At 41.7% G+C, this 19,021-nt stretch overlaps 1 protein-coding gene across 7 annotated transcripts in view; it reads right to left on the bottom strand.

The window, feature by feature from the left end:
* Positions 1-19,021, bottom strand: part of STAC (SH3 and cysteine rich domain) — a 168,997-nt gene that overhangs the window by 54,266 nt on the left and 95,710 nt on the right. For 4 of the 7 annotated variants that reach the window (XM_019022893.4, XM_063703682.1, XM_055381413.2 and 1 more), the window contains exons 3-6: positions 10,299-10,399; positions 8,329-8,410; positions 7,137-7,252; positions 179-257 (exon numbers count right to left, since the gene is read on the bottom strand). In XM_019022893.4, coding sequence (XP_018878438.1) covers positions 179-257; positions 7,137-7,252; positions 8,329-8,410; positions 10,299-10,399 — 378 coding nt within the window. The remainder of the gene's footprint in view (positions 1-178; positions 258-7,136; positions 7,253-8,328; positions 8,411-10,298; positions 10,400-19,021) is intronic. The other 3 variants (XM_063703684.1, XM_063703683.1, XM_019022894.4) reach the window with 1 other exon arrangement.

The raw sequence follows: 19,021 nt of genomic DNA, 5'->3' as shown, positions 1-19,021 counted from the left end.
AGCAAATCACTGAAATCCACCAGAAACAATGCTCACATTCTCTCCAGAACATTGAACACTCGCCCTGATTAAATTCCAGAGCTAGCAGAGAAAGCAAGGGGACTGGAAATCAACTTGACCTGCCCACTGACCCTGACTCATGTGATCACATTTGTGCTGTGCCAACTCCCTCACTCACCGCTGTTGCTGCGTTTCCTTAGGTCATACCCGCCTCCTGGCCCATTGGCTTCCTCAGGAACCTCCACAAGATCTGAAGTCTTGGAGGAAAGAAGAAAGAGCATGGGATGAACAATGTTATATCTGTGGTCAATTGAGCAGATATTTTGGTGTAAGAGAGCTTAGGTAGAATTTGCATGACACATAAGGACCCAGTGATTGCTGTCTTGGCTGTTTGGCTAACTTCAGAGAAGCTATGTCCACTCGTGGGCACTGTACCTCCCTTCAGGTGTCTATAGCAGGCTCAGGCTTGGTGATGGTAGGTATCCAGTGAGTACTGAATATTCATGAATGTCTAGGAGCAAAGGCCACAGCCAGGCTTCTTCCCAGGAATAGGCAACAAAGAGAAATCAGAATTCCTGTCCATATCCTGTCACTTAAAATTTTCAATAAAACGCTAGCTCTTTCTACAGGTGTTTTAAATATTAGTTTTAGAGAATGGGATGCACTATGGAGGGATGCACTACTTAGGTACAAGTTAAATACTGTTTCCACTGCTGCAAAATTAATTGTTTTTATAATATGTATCCTGACTCTCTTTTTAAAGTGAGTCACAATCATTCTTCCACTTAGGTTACAGAAATAACAAGAACAAAAACAACAATAATAACAATAACGCACTCTAAATAGCTAATGCTTCCTGATCACTTACCATGTAATGTTTTTAAGGACTTTATAGATACCATCTCACTTATTCCCCAAATTAATCCTATGATAGACCAATTTTTCAGAGAGGAATTTGAAGCCCGGAGAGAATCAGTAGCTCTGTTTGAGGCCGCATAGTTAATACATGGTGGAGCTGGGGCTGGTTATCACAGGCATTGCCTCCAGAGCTCGTGCTCTTAAGCATTGTGCTTTATTCATCGGTGTGCTAAAGCATCTCTGTGGGCTGGTGAGAGTCTCATGGTTATCACACTGGTGGCATGAAATGGATCACCACAGGAGTTTTACTCCGTGGAATTGGCGAATGCTACAAATCAGGGTCCAGTTCCGACTTGGTTGTTAAACATTTACTAGCATACCACACTGAATGCCTCTTTCAAAGGGCCACGTGACCCAGCTTCAGTCTAACTGACTCTATCCTCTTCACAAGAGGAATTTAGGGGGCCTCTGAGGACAGTCACATATATATATATATATATATATATATATTTTTTTTTTTTTTTTTCTTGAGATGGAATCTTGCTCTGTCACCCAGGCTGGAGTGCAGTGGTGCAATCTCGGCTCCATTTCCTGGGTTCAAGCGATTCTTGTGCCTCAGCCTCTCAAGTAGCCAGGATTACAGGCATGCACCACCATGCCTGGCTAATTTTTGTATTTTTGGTAGAGACAGGATTTCACCGTGTTGGCCAGGCTCATCTCGAACTCCTGACCTCAGGTGATCTGCCTGCCTCAGCCTCCCAAAGTGCTGGGATTATAGGCGTGAGCCACCACACCTGGCCTGACAGTCATATTTTAAAAAATTATTTATTTATATCTTATCGGAGAGGGACAAGTTATCTTCTTAGCTCTCCTAGCCAGCTCTACAGCCCTTTAGCACCACCCTCCAGAGACTGATTTTTGTTACAATTGAGCTTTAAGATTTTTTTTCAAACACTGTTACTATCATGACACAGCAGAAAGAAGAAAAAAGAGTCACAGGGTCTCTAAGTCACTCATGTCCTGCTCCCTTTGAAGCTCACAATTTCTGTACAGAAGTTGGTTTGTACAGAATTTCATTTGTTAATTTAATCTTATGAAACTGAAGATTATTCATAAACTAGCCAACTAACTCCTAGAATGTTGTTTGAATTTGGTTTCTTTTAGCCTTCCCAAAGCCATCAAGCCTTTTATATTTTAGAACATTTGAAAGTACGTTGAGGAAAACATAACAATTTGGAAACAGCCAAGCAGTGACTTCTCAACAATGTAAAACAAATGCCTCTGCAGCCTTGGAAGAAAATAAAGCTGTGGAACAAAGCTTTGCTATGCAGGCATATGTTAACTTTAGGACATAAGAATACTAAAAATAAAATAAAATAAAAAATGCAGGATGCTGAAGTTCATTATTACTGACCTGCTAGCAGGAAGCAAAATCACTTTAAAATACCAATCAATGTTTCTGTTTTCTTCCTTTGAGGATGGTTGGACTTTGGGGAAAGAGTGAAGTGACAGATCTTTAAGTACAATTTGGTTTGTCTTTGTCTCCCTGCAGCTCTCAGAACAATGCCTTCACAGAGCTAAACTCCAACAAATATCTACTGGTGGAACCAGTGCCAGTATAAGTGGACGGTGATAAATGGACATCCCTTTGACATTCATAAAACTATGCTTTTTGCTCCTAAAACCAGTCTGTAGGGTCCAGATGTTGCTAAAGACAAAGCTATATTAGAGATGAAAGCAAACTGGGACATCCCCAATTGTCCCTCTGGTGGTCTTGCTGCTTCTTAGCATCAGCCCCAAATGAGGAGGCTGACATGTTCATTGCCTACTATGGAATGTTTCCAAGGAGGTCTGTTTGTCATAGTTCAGCAAAGCTCAGAACCACAGGAGCAGCCATCTACTGCTCGTGCAGATACATCAGAGCCATCTCTGGGGAGGCGTCTCTCCGCAATTGCCTCTATGTGCTGGCTTTTCAGTTGCCCTTCCACCAATGCCAGCCTCCCACAAGCATGGAAGAGGCTTGCACTGAAGTGAGATGACCTACTGGCTCTCACCAAAGATTTGAGAAAGGCTTGTTCAGAATGCTGGTCAAAGTGGACAGAGATCTCTCTACTCTGACCAGTTTTGTTTGTGCTTTTCCTTTGATTGCTGGGTGGCATCTACAAACAGTCTTGACTTGTAAGGGGAGATGGTTGCAAGCTGAGAGTGAGCTCTGTGTGGCTTTGGGGAAGCAACTCATTGACAGCAATGGCCCTCCTCTCTCCCCTGAGAAAGGAGATGCAACATGGTACGTGGGGTTAGGGAGATGATTAGCATTCTTGGATCTCTGTTTCAAACTTCAGACCCAGGCTTGTGGCCACTGTAAATGTGTCACTCAAATGCCGTTCACACAGAGAGGGAGTAAGAGCAAAGGTGAAGAGGAGAGAGACAGAGGGCTGATTTCTTTGGAAGCAAACTTTAGTTTTTAATTTAACTCAGTAATTCTCCAACTTTAATGTGCATCAGAATCACCTGGAGGGGTTTTTAAAATGGAAATTGTTGGGCTTCCCAAATCAGATTTTCAGATTTTGCAGTTCTGAGAGACAGAAACCCAAATCTGCATTGCTAACAAGTTTCCAGGTGATGCTGATGTTGCAGATCTGGAGACCACACACTGAGAACCACTGATTTAGCTCATTGCCAGCCCTCTATTACAGAAGTTTAGGCAGTTTTGACTGAGGAGGGTGCTCATTCATTCATTGATTCGTGCACTCACCACATATGTATTGACACTCTACAAAGGGCTGGCAGAACCTGGGCGTTTATATTGTTACAAAGTTCTCCAGGGGATTCTGATATGCCCCAGCATTTGAGAATCACTGGTATAAAGTAATGAAAACACAAAGCTGTGAATAAAAGAATCCTTGCATTTAAGGAGGTTAGTCTAATTGAGGAGAGGACTGGGAAAGTGAGAGAAAAATCAAACAAAAAAGTGAAAATTACTAAGCAATATATAACTAATGGATTAATGAACTGGATGCTCCGGGGGACCAGGGAAGAGGTGGGTGCCCAACCAGACCCAGAAGCTTGGACAGATGTTGTCTGACAGAGGTGGAGATAGTTTGAATGTCTGGACAGAGCATGGCTATGCAGAAAACGGCAAACTGTGCCCAGAGCTTAAGGTGTGAGAAATGAAGTATTGTGTGGATCCCGGAGGATTCTGAGGTCAGTCTTCAAAAGTCCCTTGTTAATTCTTCCTCATTCTTCACACATTTCTTGAGTATTCACTATGTGCCAGGCATTCTATGAGTCCCTGATGTAATAAGATGAATAAGGAACGGGACCTAGATACTCACCAGATACTCAGTATTTATTCAGGGAATAGACACGAAAGCAGATGATTACAATGCAATCATATATATTCTATAAGAAAGGAATTCCTGAAGGCTTGTGAGAGGAGCAACTCACCATGCATGGGGGAGTCTGGGGACTCTTCATTGTTTGTGTAAAAATAGAGTGGGTCTTAAAAAATTTCAACTCGGTGGAGCAACATGTTCTAAGGAATGGATATGTTATAGGGCTTGGGGAGTTCAGGGGAAAGTGGGTTTTTAGGGTAATGGCAGGACTCATATGCCATGCCTAAGAGTTTGGGCATCGTTGTTCTGACATAAGCAACTTAATAGAGGATTTTAATTAGGGAAGTTGAGCAAAGCCTTTCTTTAAGGGTTGATAAATCGGGGGGTACTGTTAAGGGTAGGCTCAAAAGGGTAGCGCAGTTATTTCTTTATGATAATCTAGGTGAGAGATAATGAGGTTCAAACCAGTAGTACTGGTGATAAATACTAAGGGTATCTTTGATATTATTTCTGAGTTTTGAATTATAGGACCTAATCACTCATGGAATATGAGTTTAGTCTGAATCTGCTGATTTTGCAATATCTGTAGGACTGGTTTGGTGCTTGGGCAAGAGGAAATACCTAAGGGAGTCATCAATGTAGAGACGATGCTTGAACTAAAGAAATGTGACAGAGATCAAAGAGAGTAGAATAAGAAGACCAAGCAAAAGCAGACCCCTGGGAACACTCCAACTTAAGAAGTTACAGGAGGACACATCAGAGAAGGAGATGGGCTGAGCAGAACAGCGAAGTTACCCTCGAGTAAGTCAGGGGTTTCTAACACTGCCCAAGCATGAGTGGCTCTGGGAAATGCCCTTCTCAGGTAACATATTTGCCTTGTTAATGGATTACATCCTTGTTTAACTTCATAATAATTCAGGTTCAAAGAAAACACTGTTAAGGCTAGATGCGTAATGAAAATGAAACAGCTGGGTGCAGTGGCATGCACCTGTAATCCCAGCTACTCAGTACACTCAGGCAGGAGGATCATTTGACTCCAGGAGTTTGAGGCCAGCCTGGGCAATACAGCAAGACCCCATCTCTCAAAAAATATTTTTAAATGAATTAAAATATAGAACAGTAACAATTTCCATTCATTGAGTGTCAATTATGTCAGGCCCTGTGCTAAACACTTTATGTATATTATTGTTACCCAACCTAAGCAGCCTTTATTTACATATAAATCCTACCCATGTATGCTTTGTATATTTTCATCACATTTAGCACCATTTTCATCCTTCTTTCAGTAAAAGAATTAGCATTATCTTTTGGATGCCAAATAACAATGATCTCCTCCCTAAGGAGGTCATCAGGTATCTTAAAATGACATACATTATCCCCTCACTGCTTTGAGGCAATGCCTACCGAAGCGAAACATTTTTCATCTTTACTATGAAATGCTTCAGTACTCATATGACACAGTCATTATAATATCCTTAACACATGTATGTTACGCTCTCAATCTTAATAAAATGGGATAAGACATATAAAAGTGTATTTTTTTAAAAATGGTAAACAATGCCACCATTGTCAAATTTCTTTGCTATTGGTTTGGTCTTCAGAAATAAGTTGTGAATTCTAAGGGTACAAAGCTATGACTTCCTCTTCTTTTGTGTCCCCTACAGTGCTAGTAAACTGTAGGCCCTTCATTCATGTCTGCTAACTGAGTAGAAGAAAGAACTATCTGATGTCAATTTTATGTACAGTAAGGAAAAAGTAAAAATTATTTTTAGTTCTTTCCTCTTAGAAATCAGTGGATGCATGAAGAACAGGGCTTTCAGTGAGTTTAAAGATGGCTTTGAGGATAGCCACATGGCATCAGGCAGAGGACCTATAAACCTACCTACTTGCCTACCCGACCTATTCACCTACCTACAATCTTGTGGCTTAAACTGCACCCAATAGAGGACCTATAAACCTACCTACTTGCCTACCCGACCTACATTCCTATTCACCTACCTACAATCTTGTGGCTTAACCTGCACCCAATGAGGAAGCTGCTTCAACTCAGTCTCTGAGAACCCCTCCCAGGCATGTGCCCTGCCCCTCTTTCCACAATCCACCTAGTCACTTGATGTTGAGAGGACTCAGTGGGGCAGACCATTTGAAGGCTATCTGTGTCTTGCCTGGAAGCTTCCAGTCCAGCAGGGGCTGCAGCAATGGAAATGGAAACTAGGAGCTGGCTATCCTAAGTGGCCATGTGAACTGGAAGGTCCTTGCCTCTTTGCTGGAGGAATGGTGGCTTTCAGCATGGGCTGCAGAGTTGTATGGCATCTTGGAGCATTTATAGAAATTCTGGTTGAAACAACCAGAGATAAGATGATGATAACAGGTCACAGAGATGCATGGAACAGTCAGTTTAAGTCAGATAAAACTTAGGAGAGGTGCTTGGAAGAGTGAGTGTCCCACAGAGTCATAGTTCAAGTAACTTTGAGAGTGCAGTTTTTGTGTGCAATCAAGAGGTGTGCCCTCTCTTAGAAAAGACAAAAGATGTGAGAAATAGCTGTGTCTTTGAACTGGAATGTAGCTAAAAGGAAAACTGGAAATAGCCAGGATTTCCAAGTTCCTGACCATTGTTTGAGCCAAACATTTCTGTATGTTGACTCATATGTTATCTAATGTTGGTGGGAGGGTAAAGGAGAGGGGGTCCATGGGAAGGGTCATGGAGCATGAGGCCAAGGGGATGGTCTTTGGGCAGGAAAGTAAAATAATCCCTTGGTGTTGACAACAGGAAGTTAGTCCTTAGTGGCTCAAAGCACTTTGGGTTTCTCTTTGGCAGGTGCCTGACTCCCTGCAGACCTGCCCTCATGAGGCAGTCAGGTGGAATACCCCATACTGCAGTGCCTGAGGCCCACTCTGCCCAAGACCACCACAGACAAACCGAGGAAGGAAGAGGATAATTACAGAGGTTCTGTGAGGTGAGTCAGAGCCACTGCCGGAGCTGCCCTTCTTTGTCCTCTGGGCCAGGGAGGTGCCGAAGCGGAGGGTCTCGTAGACAGGGTCCACCTTATTGCCACAGGCTGCAACAGAAGAGAAAGTTCATCTGAGGAAGCTCATCTGAGAGGACCCAGCCAACTGCCTACCACATCTCCTGGGTGAACAGCGCCTGAGAAGCAGGCTTTGTGCAGAGGAACTTAGCCTCTGGGTAGACAGGGCTTTCATGGCCAAGTGTTCCTCACAGATGCACCCCCACCCAGCATGCTCCCATTTGCAGGTCCTGCCATGTACCAGCTAGTACTCTGCTCCCAAATTCTTCCTGATTGAATTTCCTCTTTCGTTATTCCTCTCTGATTTCCAGGTTCTTGCAGGGATCAGCTTTATCTCCTCTACTGGGAGGCTGTGCTCACCAAGGTACAAAGACTTGAGACACAAAGTTTGCAGTAGGAGGCAACTGTTTTAGAAATAACTTGTCACTACTGGGCCTCATTAATTTCTAATTGAAAGCTTTCTAACTTACAAATTTCTAGTTTAAAACTTGCCCCCCCCTAAAAAAAGCAAAAATAGATGTCGAGATTTTCAGAGAGAGAAAAAAAATAATAGAAGTAAACTGAAAGATATTGTTAGAGAAGAATCCAAGCCAAAGCTATCAATAAATATAGGGCATCTTTTGATCTGCATTAGAGAATAATATATTCACTGAGCTCCTACTAAGCATGGGTGAATAACCTATATTTATTTTTTATAGCAATTATGAAAAGCAGCAATTGCTGTTCTCATTTTGTGGGGGTTGACAGGTCAAGTAACTTGTTCAAAGACACACAGTTGTCAATAGGGAGCTGGGCTTAGAGCCTGGTCTGGGGGAAGCCATTCTCCGTGTTCTTTCCACTCCACCATGCTGCTGATGGTGGAATTACTAATCAGTAGCCTTTGGGATTTAGGTGTTTTCTGAGCTTCATCAGGGAGAGGATGAAAATTCCTGGAGAATTTGGTCCACTTTATGTTTCCCTTCCAGCAAAACACACAGTCATACCCCAAATAGCCACCAAACAAACACACAGAGATACCCCACGGGTTTTGCAGCCATGGGAGGACAGTAGCCATTAATGTTAACTTTGCTGCTTCAAACTCAACTCAACCCATCAATGTCCCAACTCACCAATGGGCATAACTTCTTTAATGCAGCCAAACTGTTCATGAATGAGCAAGGGGGAGCTGTAGTAACGCCGAAACCCCTTTGGCTGGAGAGAGAATGAGGAAGGCAAGGAGTTAATGTCACTGGAGATGGAGAAAACCATACAGGAGCTCCCTAAATAAAACCAATTGGTTTCTCCAGGAGCACCCTCCTGTCTCCCATTAACATGCCGACTTATCCTATAATTCCACAATTTAACCCCAGCAGGGACACAGAGGCAGGCAGGAATAGTGGCAACAAGCAAGTTACACTCTATCCGGAAAACAAGGTCCTGGCCCTGGCCTCCCCAGTCGTGTCTGTCCTCCTTCTGCAGTGCACTGCAGCCTCCTTTGCATCCCAGATCCTCATTGCCTCCTGGATTACAAGTGGACTGCCACATATTATTTCACCAGTTTGTTATTGTGGTTTGTTAAAATAATATAAATAAAAGGCCTGGGCATGGGTAAGTGGACCTCAGAGGGAGGCCTAAAAGCTCTTGTATATCTGAAGAGCTTTAGCCAGAATCATTTGCTCTGTATTCTGGATTCTATTCTCTGTTTTTCTGACCTCTCCTTCATGGTCTGTCTTGGCTTATGGGAATCACCACTGGAGAAGGAGAAGGGGAAGCAGGGGAGGCAGAGGTTTGAGAAAAGAGACATTGCAAATCAGAGTAAATAGATAAACTAAGAACCTGGACTTCACTGTACTCCATCACTGGATGGGAACTTGGTGGCCCAGTCCCTACTAGAATTCCAGAATCCTGTCTAATGTTCCTGGAAAGTGGTGTCCCTTGTCGTTACACTGTCAGTGATGGGAGGGGATGAAGGAGCATTCACTAACCCTGGAGGCAAGACATTATCTTTTATTGTTAAGACTTAGTATCCACTGATCTTAGGTCTTTCCCCAGGAGCCTCAAAGGACAATGGAGTTACTCTTCTAAATTTTAGGTCTAAAATTGTTGAAGACAGCTGTTGATGTCCTGTCTAATTATTCTCTAGGTAGACATTCTTCATCCTTTCTACAATTCTTTGGCCATCCTAGTTTCAAATACCCTCAAATGCACTCTGGATTGCTTTTTGAAAAAAAATTTTTGAGACAGGTTCTCACTCTGTCACCCAAGCTAGAGTACAGTTGCGCAATAGTGGCTTACTGAAACCTCTGCCTTCTGGGCTCAAGCGATCCTCTAATCTCAGCCTACTGAGTAGCTGGAACTACAGGCACACACCACCACACTCAGCTAATTTTTAAATTTTTGTAGAGACAGGGTCATGCCATGTTGCCCAGGCTGGTCTTGAACTCCTGGGCTTAAGCGATCAACCCACCTTGGTGTCCAAAGTGTTGGGATTATAGGCGTGAGCCATTGTGCCTGGCTTGAATTGCCTCTTAATCAATATGTGGCACCAGGACTGAAGCCCATCCTCCTGAGATGATATGATCAGCCATCTCAAGGGCCATTCAATCTCCCTTGGTTTGGCCAACATGATTCTGTTAAAGTGGTGCAGATATTTATTACTCTCTCCTCTTTTGTGGGGGCTTAGCTCTTGTCCTCTCTTGCTACCCACTGAGCTGACCACCAAGGAAGCACTAGGGTGACCAACCATTAGTTTGCCTGGGGCTTAGGGGGTTCCTGAGATGCATGACTTTCACTTTTAAAACCTGAACAGTCCCAGGATGTGGGACTTTCAGTATTAAGACTGAGAAAGTGCCAACCTGGGAGAAGTTGGTCACTCTGTTAATAACCCTGACTCCCTTTCAAGGTGGGGCATTGTTGATTGGGTTGACAAAGCCCTTGTCCTTGTTTTCTGATTACGCCAATTAGGAAGCCAAGCTGGCAGCCAGTTCTGGGGTGCTTTGCTCAGGGTTTCAGGGAAGGATTTTGGAGGGGGTGATCTCACTGCAGCAGGCAAGTGCCCTAGCAGAGAGGTGTGGGCCTCACTCCTGGCACAAGCCCTTACCAGCTTGCCCATGCACCGCTGGGGTGCCAGGCCATCTGTGCACTTGTGGTGGATGCTCATCTTACAGGCTTTGCAGCGCAGTCCATGCTTAGCATTTGTTCCTGTCAGGTACATGGCAAACTTTGGTTAGGATACAACCTGCCATTTCCTGCTGATTAGTCTAAAATCACAGAAAACGAGGTTCCCCAGGTAATTCTTTCCTACAACTTTTTCATGAAGCTTTCAAAATAGAAAAAAAATATATATGGTAGATTCTTTTGCTTTCTCCTGCATTTTCTACCTAAGGTATACACTCTGGTTTATCTCCATCTTTCCTATTCACTACTCCAGGAACTCTAAGCCTCCTCCATGCCCTTTGTTCTCTCAATTCAAGCTAGTAAATTCCGTTTTCTTTGCTTTTCATGTAGGTTACTCAGTTCTACTTTTCTGTGTCTTACTGAGTAGTGCAAGTCCTGAAATTTGATGTATTTTCTTCTGTATTTCTATCACAGGATCTGAACCGTTGGATAAATTCTCAGGAAAATGACTGATTAAGGGGGAAGGGCAGGTCTGTGTGAGAGTGGGGCTGACAGTCTTCTAAAGAAGGGGAGAGAGGACTCAATCAGATGCCAGCCCCAGCCTGGGGAAAGAGGAAGAAGATGCGAATGATAATGAAATTGTGGCTGCAGTGAGTCACTTAGCTTCTTGGGACAGGGTGCTATCATGGAGTGAGAAGAAAGAAGGCTGAGAAGAAAAGGCAGAGAGCCATCCTGGTATCTTCATGCACAAAGGCCCAAGGCAGGAGCACTGGAGAGGAACTGGGAGGCCTAATAAGAGCGCAGGGTGTGGGGGCTTCAGGAAGATGGCAGGTGCGGCACACCGGTGTTCATTGTTTCAGAAAGTGGCTGGATAAAGCTTAAGACAGGATGTTAAAATGGGTGTGTTCTGCCTTCATCTAGTCACAGACAAGAGAATGCCATCTGCTCTGATATCCCAAAGTAAGATGGTAGGTTCCCAGGCAGGTCTCAAAAAGGTGCCAAAATGGATTTTTGCCACTCTTAGATGACCAAGCATCTCATGTATTAGAAAAGAGGAAGAAAGGTGAGGTAGTGGAGAGAGTATTTCTTTGCAGAGTTGTTGAGGCACTATCAGTCTTATCCCTCCTCCTTTACCATGATGAGAAGGATGGGGTGTGCTCTGTTGTCTCCTCAGTCCTGAGAGGGCCTCAAGGAGACTATTTTAACAGCTTGACCTATGTGAGTCTGTGGGACATATGGCTGTGGCCATACCCATTCTTGGAAAAAACTAAAAATAAGAGACGTGGGTGGCCAGGGGTCCTGTCAGCCTACTGAGGAGACAGCTGTGTGAACAAGGCCTGCACTCCAAAAGCTTGTTAGGAAAAGGGTTGGTGAGTCCAACAAGTATGTGATTCTCATGGATCAGATATGGATTATGTAGAATGCTATGCAAGATGACAACCTGGAGAGACAACAGGATTTCAACAAAGTAAATCTCTTTAGAGGGGAGATACAGGAATGAATATGTCCATGTAGTATGAGACATGAAGTCAAGATACCCCACTGTACAGCACAGCTGTCCACAGACCCAAAGTGAGGATGTCCTAAGATTACAAAATCCACCCTCTTCTCCACAATTGCCTCACCATCTAGCCAGTCTCACTGCTTCATCTCTTTTTGTCCTCCTCCAACTCAATGTGTGTGCAGTGGTGGGGTAATGTTTTAAAAATGTAATCAAATCATCTCTATTTCTTGCTTAAACATCTTTCAGCAGGTTCTCTCTGCCTTTCTGATGTATTATAAGGTGCTCATCATACTGGCGAGGCTCTGCAGGCTTTCGGAGCCCACCTTTAACTTAATCTCAGGCCAATCCCTCTTGTTCACCATGCTTTAGCCATGCGGTCTTCTTATAGTTCCTTGAATACTCGAGCTCTTTAATTCCTCAGCTCTCTACACATGCTGCTTCATGTGCTTGGAATGCTGTTTCCATCACTCTTCAGTTGGCTAGCAACCCCTCAGTCTGTGGATCTCTTGGCATTTCAATGAAGCTTTCTTAAAAACATTTCCCACCCCTGTCTAAATTATCCTTTTCCTCTTACTTTTTCTCCCAACAGTCTGTGGTTATCTTTCACATCATTTATCACAATGATCATTTATTTGAAAGTTTGTTTTAGTCTGCCTTTCCCTCTGGACCATGAACTCAATGAGGCTAGGGACTGTGTCTGTTAATTTGCCTCGATATTCCCAGCTCTTGAGCATGATGCCTGATAAAAACATTTTTTCATGGTCACTCATGAACTGAAGCAGTGGTGGCTGGTTTGAGATAATTCGTGGAAGTTGATTAATCAACGATGCATAAATAGTATTCAAGAGCTGAAAGGGGGAACTTGAAGATCTATTTGTATTATTTCATTTCAAAGATGAGATGCCTAAGGGTCCAAGTGGTAGAAGATTTGCCCCAGGTTGGAGAAGGTCCTGCCTAGTTTCACTCTTTCATTGCTTGTCCTAAATATTTCCTCCTTTTATTTGGGTTGTTTAACCTACATGAAGATGATGTTGGGGCTAACTGGATGATAAAATAAGGGTGGGTAAGAACCTGGCATGCAACCTGGAAAAGCAACAGGCAAACCCCTGAATGAGAAAAGAGTTTAAAACCCTTCAGGAGGTATGTTACCTGAAAACTTTCTTCAGGATGGCATCATTTAACATGATGTGTGTCTGCTGTCATAATCACTTCACAGAAAGTTGAAGTGACACATAAACACACTATAAATTATTGGGCATGTATGCTTGTTTATAAATACTCATTGAAAAGTCCCTTTTCCTTTTTGAGCATAACTACTTAGCTGAAAGACTGCTATGTTTTTAAAAGACTGGACTTTGAAAGCAATTACTTACTTTTCGTTTTCAAATTAGAGAATGCTATTTGTGCTCTATGTGGGAATTTAAGTAAAAGCTTCAAAGAGGAAGTTATTTCATTGTGTGCTGGACTCTGAAATAGCATCATTATATATTAAAATATATATATTTTATTCAGACCCAAACACCATGATTTCAGTTTTCCTTGTCTGTTCTTATACATGTAGTACACTGTTTGTATGAACCAGACTACCAGCAATTATTTGGTTTCTGATGTTTCAATGTCCACTCTGGAATAACAAAAATGATTGAAGAGGAAAGCTTGTGTTCTGCAGCTCAGAGAATAGTTCAAAGGAATAATTCACATCACAGCAGTGGCATTAGTTTATTGTAGCAAGATATGGAGAAGCCATGGTCTGACTTGTTTTATCACTAGTGATCCCCATCACAAAGTCGTTGCTGCAAGTGACCCTTATGCCTGAGTAGAGTAGGAAAAACATAGTTTTATAAATTTGAATCTGTCTCAGTCTGGCTCTTTAAATTTAAGAAAACTACTAGTATTTCTGGAACCTCAGCTAAATCATTAAATGGGACTAGTACTACCTACTCTCAGAGTTGCTAATAGAATAGTATGATAATGTATGCAAAAGGATTGCATGGGTTTAAATACCTGGAAACAAAGATGCCACTGAACTTTGGGTAAACAATGGTGGACTGTTCATATAAATTTCCCACTTAGTCCTACCAACACCCTACTAAAATTACGGTCCAGGAATTTAAAAACAAAGCATATACTTCGAAGAACAAAGTTATTGGGAGAAATAGCAAGAGTAGATGAGAGTTTAACATATATTTGGAAGATAAAAGGCAAGTGGAGATACGGTAAGCAACTTAGTAGATGATGGGAAGATTGAATTTCTCAGTAGCAACTTGGAAACTAGAAGAAGATGAAATTTCAGAAGCTGTTAAAATTTTCTGAGAAAAAAAAAGATTTGCAACCTAGAATTTTATACCCAGCCAAATTATTAACATGTATGAAGGTAGAATAAAGATATTTTCCAATCTTGAGGGGTTCGGAATATTTACTTTACACATACGTTTTCTTAGAAAATTTCTAGAGAATATGACTCAGAAAAATGAGGGACTAAATCAAGACAGAGGAAAATATCAGATCCAGTACATAACAGAAGAACTGACAACTGACACTGAGGAAAGGTAAGCGGTATCCCACTATGATAACTCTGCAGTACCTGTACACTGGAGCGTCAAAAGAAGTAAGGCAGCAGACTTGGAAAAAAATAGCACTTAAAAGTTTATTGATAGCCAGACACAGTGGTTCATGTGTATAATCCCAGGACTTTGGGAGGCCAAGGTGGGTGGAGGCCAGGAGTTTGAGGCCAGGAGTTAGAGACCAGTCTGGGCAACATGGTGAAACTCCATCTCTACTACAAATTCAAAAACTAGCCGGGTGCGGTGGTTCATGCCTGTAATCCCAGCACTTTGGGAAGCTGAGGTGGGCAGATCACTTGAGGTCAGGAGTTTGAAACCAGCCTGGCCAGAAAACCCATCTCTACTAAATATTCAAAAATTAGCTGGGCATGGTTACGTGTGCCTGTAGTCCCAGTTACTCGGGAGACTGAGGCATGAGAATCACTTGAACCCAGGAGACAGAGGCTGCAGTGAGCTGAGATTGTGCCACTGCACTCCTGCCTAGGTGACAGAGTGAGATTCCGTCTCAATAAAATAAATAAATAAATAAATAAATAAATAAAAGTTTATTGATACCTTTGAGTATATGATATGGCATTTGACAAATCTGTGAAGGCATATGAAAAAAATAATTATAGATACATGAAATGTTTAGGAAGTAAAAAAGGCAATTTTTAATTTGAGGAAAAATAAAATCTGTGTAAGATTGTAAGAAATGTACAATACTTGAATCATAAGTTAACAATAGTCCCAATAGGGCATAAATTGGCCATGTATCACAAAATTATGATAAAACTCTTGGGAAGATGGAAGTAAGGGAACAAAGATTGTGATATGACTCTTTGTGGAAGGTGACAACAAGGAAGAAAGAAACAAAGGGTGTTGCTGGAGATGTGAGAGCTCAACCCTCATCTTCTGTAGCGGGAGGCCAACAAAATCAATAAACAGCAGCAGAAGCACAGCATTTAGAAATGCTGAAATAAATGACAGAAGAAGCAATGAAAGAGGACAAAAGTGGTTGCCTTTCAGACGCGAATCTGGGATGAGACAGTTTCTGTTGTAGAACTTTCAGTACTATCTGCCTTTAAACTATTCTCATGAACTATTGTAACAAAAAGCAGATTAAAAAATGAAGTCTCTGGAAACAGGGTCAAGTTATCCCTTGGAATGATGTGGCTCTTTGGATACGGAGATGTTGCGAAAACATGGGGCTAGCTCATCACATAAGTCATCAGTTCTTCCCGGGGAATTTGAAGTTCTCGGCCAAATTAAGACAGTTTTATGAGTTACAGCTGAAAATTATTAAAAATTTTAGTCATAATGTTCAAATAGAGTTTGGAATGGATCAATGTAAGCCAATACAACACTGATTAGGAGGTAGGCAGTGGGCTCTTTTATGAGCGTGGTATCATTTACCACTATGCTTAAGCAAGCTGTCCTCAGAGAGCCAAATATTGGAGCACAAAGACATCTGTACATAAATGTTGGAAGAAAATATTGAAAAGCTTTTCTCAATGCTGGTGGCTGAACCTACTACACTAAATGGCATGCATCAACTTTTTTTTTTTTAAAAAATGAAATTAATTACATATATCTGTAAAATAATTGGCTGGACTCATTTTGATAAGATTTTGCCATTGAAGCATTGCTTAATCCTCAATCCAATTTCATATAATGTCAGAGTTAAAGATAAAACAGGATAAAATGGTGATTTACTATTGAGATTACTTAACTACAAAAATAATTTGGAGAATGAGTAAACATAAACTTGTATAAGAAAAGAAATGTAATCAGTACAGTACTTAAATCAATAATGAACAACAGTTAAAATTCTTGTTAATAATTAGTCTGCTTCCAGATTACACAAGTATAAAATTAGTCCTATAATTTATTTGATGAAATTAGTATAAATTAGAGAAAAAAGACTCTTTACTATGATTTAAGAAAAAAAAATTTAAAAATCTGTAACTACATATATAGAAATGTCCATAAATATTAGTTAGATTATATAAAATATCTATAAGTGATTCTAAGGTAAATACAGGCAAGATAGTCCAAAGAATTTCTAGGCCTCTGCTTTTCCAGGTTTAGCTATTGGACTCCTCTCAACGTCCACCAGTACAGGGGCATGGCTCGGAGAGGAGGCTGTGAGGGATGCCTGCATCAAAAGTTGTGCAGAGCCCAGAGAAGGTCAAATGATCATGTCACAGAAGGGTCTTAAAGCTGGAGAGAGGAGAGCAAAAGCAATGGATAATTTTCAGTGCCAAGGCAGACAAGAGGAATTTAAGGGCTAAGGATGATGCAAACAGTAATAATGATGACAGAGTCAGTACTTTTAAACTAAAGGCTATAGCAAAACTGGTGCTAGACAATAAAAACAGGCCTAATAATGCAGCTAGCTCTTTTCATCAGCAGTTTGTCCTTGAATATACACTAACACAAGGAAGAAACAGAATCACATGGAGATCACTGAAGCAGCTCTCCACCATGCAACCCCTCCCTACTTTCCTTGCTTCATTTTCAACATGACACCTTGGGTTCCTCCTTTGCTTTATCAGATCATTTATGGTTCCTGGTAAGGGTGGCTGGGTCACGCCTCTTGAGGGCTGCTCATGCTGCCTTCCCTGCCTTTCTTGTTTGACTGGTAAACAGTTTTACTTTCTATGAACCACCTCTAAGTACTTTCCAAAGCCTCCTGCACACACACCCTCCTTCCCTCCACAGGGAACCCACCACTCTTCTCTGTCCCCTCATCATTCTCAGAGCACCTATTACAACAGGACATCTCCTCTTCTATTATGTGGGACTTGACATGAAATGGTGGTTTCTTTACCTCTGGGTCCCTGTGGTCAGTGAAGTGCTTGGTACAAAGTACATCACTGTCCATCAGGAAAGATTGCCTACCCAGGCCTGGGCAGGACAAATGTCCAGGCCAAGAGAATACTGGGGCTTTGCCCCTTTAATTCTATGGAAAGAGTTGGACTTCTTTACGTGGCCCCTGACTCCTGGAGGCCTGCATGACCACCAGGTTCAAGTCTGCCTACAGGTCTTTATGTATGGGCTTCCAGCTGACTAGCCTTGCTTTTTATTCCAATGTTCTAATGTGACTGCATCTAGAACTCTCCAACCTCCCAAGTACCCTGAAATGCAGGCCAGATACTGCTCCATCAGACTCCTGCCTGACCTAGGATGCCGGCTGAAAGCTGATTCTGGGAGCCACTCTCTCTGTCTCTGCTACTGGCTCTTCATATCCTCCTACTCTCCTCAAAGTAGATGTTGAAATCTATCTGGACAAGAACTAAGTTAGCTGTGCCTCTTGACCTTTATAATTTTGCTTGTGGACTTCTCCCTATTAATAGCTTGCGTTGGCCTCTGCCTCCTCCTTATAGAATGAGTTTTCACCATGCCTCCCCGGGTGACCCACGACAGCCTCTGTGAATGCTTAGTTATCCTGACAGATGATTCAGATTTCTGTTACTGCTTTTACCTCACATATATAACCCAGAAATGCCTGCCATCATATACCTAAACACATGTAATAATAGGAGTGTGGAAACATAACAATTTAGCCATAGTTTCATGTAGTGATTCAATGCAAAGGCAACTGACTAAACACATAAATAATGGCCTGAATGATCACATGTTTGGAATACTGAGTTCCACAATCAAAGGAATGCATAAATTATACATCCTTAGTGCCATTATTGAAATCTGTGGCTTCAAAATCTAAGAAATCATGATGATTTGAAGAAGTCAATGCTCCATAGCAGAATTAAAAAAAAAATAACGTGATGTATTTTCATTACTTTCACATGCTACTTCTCTTTGATGTGAAGTAATGATGTGGAGACAATTTCTAAGATTCTGAAATCACATAAAGCTAGCTAAATCAAATGAAGCCACTGAGCATGATTTTTCCCCTTGTCATATAGACAAAGGGTAATTTGAAAGAAAAAAATGAATTGAGGAAAAAATCAAACTAAGTTTGAAAGAGTTTGTCAGTGGATATACAAACACACATGTCTGCGCGTGCACACACACACACACACGAGAAAAGCCATTGTATGAGAAGTCAGAAACTTGAATTTTCACCCTGATTCTACTTTTTTACTTCTGTATTCTTACATTTGAATAGGAAGGAAAAAAGGTAGGAAGGGATTAAAAACGATTGAACTCTTATGCACCATTAGGCAATTTCCTGGATGCTTCCTCGCTTTATTAATAAAAGAACATTACCTTTTATAGTTAAAATATTATTATAACAGGGAAGTAGGGATAATAGATAACTTCATTGGAAAGAATGAATAAATGTTGAGTTGGGATGGGTATATAATTCACTGGCTGTGGAGCTCATATTGAAACTTTTCTCTCCTCTTATGATCTCAGCAGTCTGTGTGGCATGTCCATTGCTTTATTTTTATAGGTTGTGTATGAAGGCCCAACAATATGCAGCTAGTGAGGAAAGGAACAGAACTAGGGTCCGGGTCTACACAACTCTGAAGCCCAGCTCACTTCCCTTCTCCTCATTGCCTCTGCCAGCCATCTGCATGCTGAGAGATCTCTACTCTGTTCTGGTCTAGATTTCTTCCACTGAAAGTGAAAGGGCATCTGTGGGTCTCTCAACACTGTCTATGATAATGATAAAATTAAAATATGTAT

The sequence above is a fragment of the Gorilla gorilla genome, chromosome 2 (assembly GCF_029281585.2).
Source record: "Gorilla gorilla gorilla isolate KB3781 chromosome 2, NHGRI_mGorGor1-v2.1_pri, whole genome shotgun sequence".
Taxonomy (NCBI): domain Eukaryota; kingdom Metazoa; phylum Chordata; class Mammalia; order Primates; family Hominidae; genus Gorilla; species Gorilla gorilla.
This window is presented reverse-complemented; position numbering and strand designations above follow the sequence as displayed.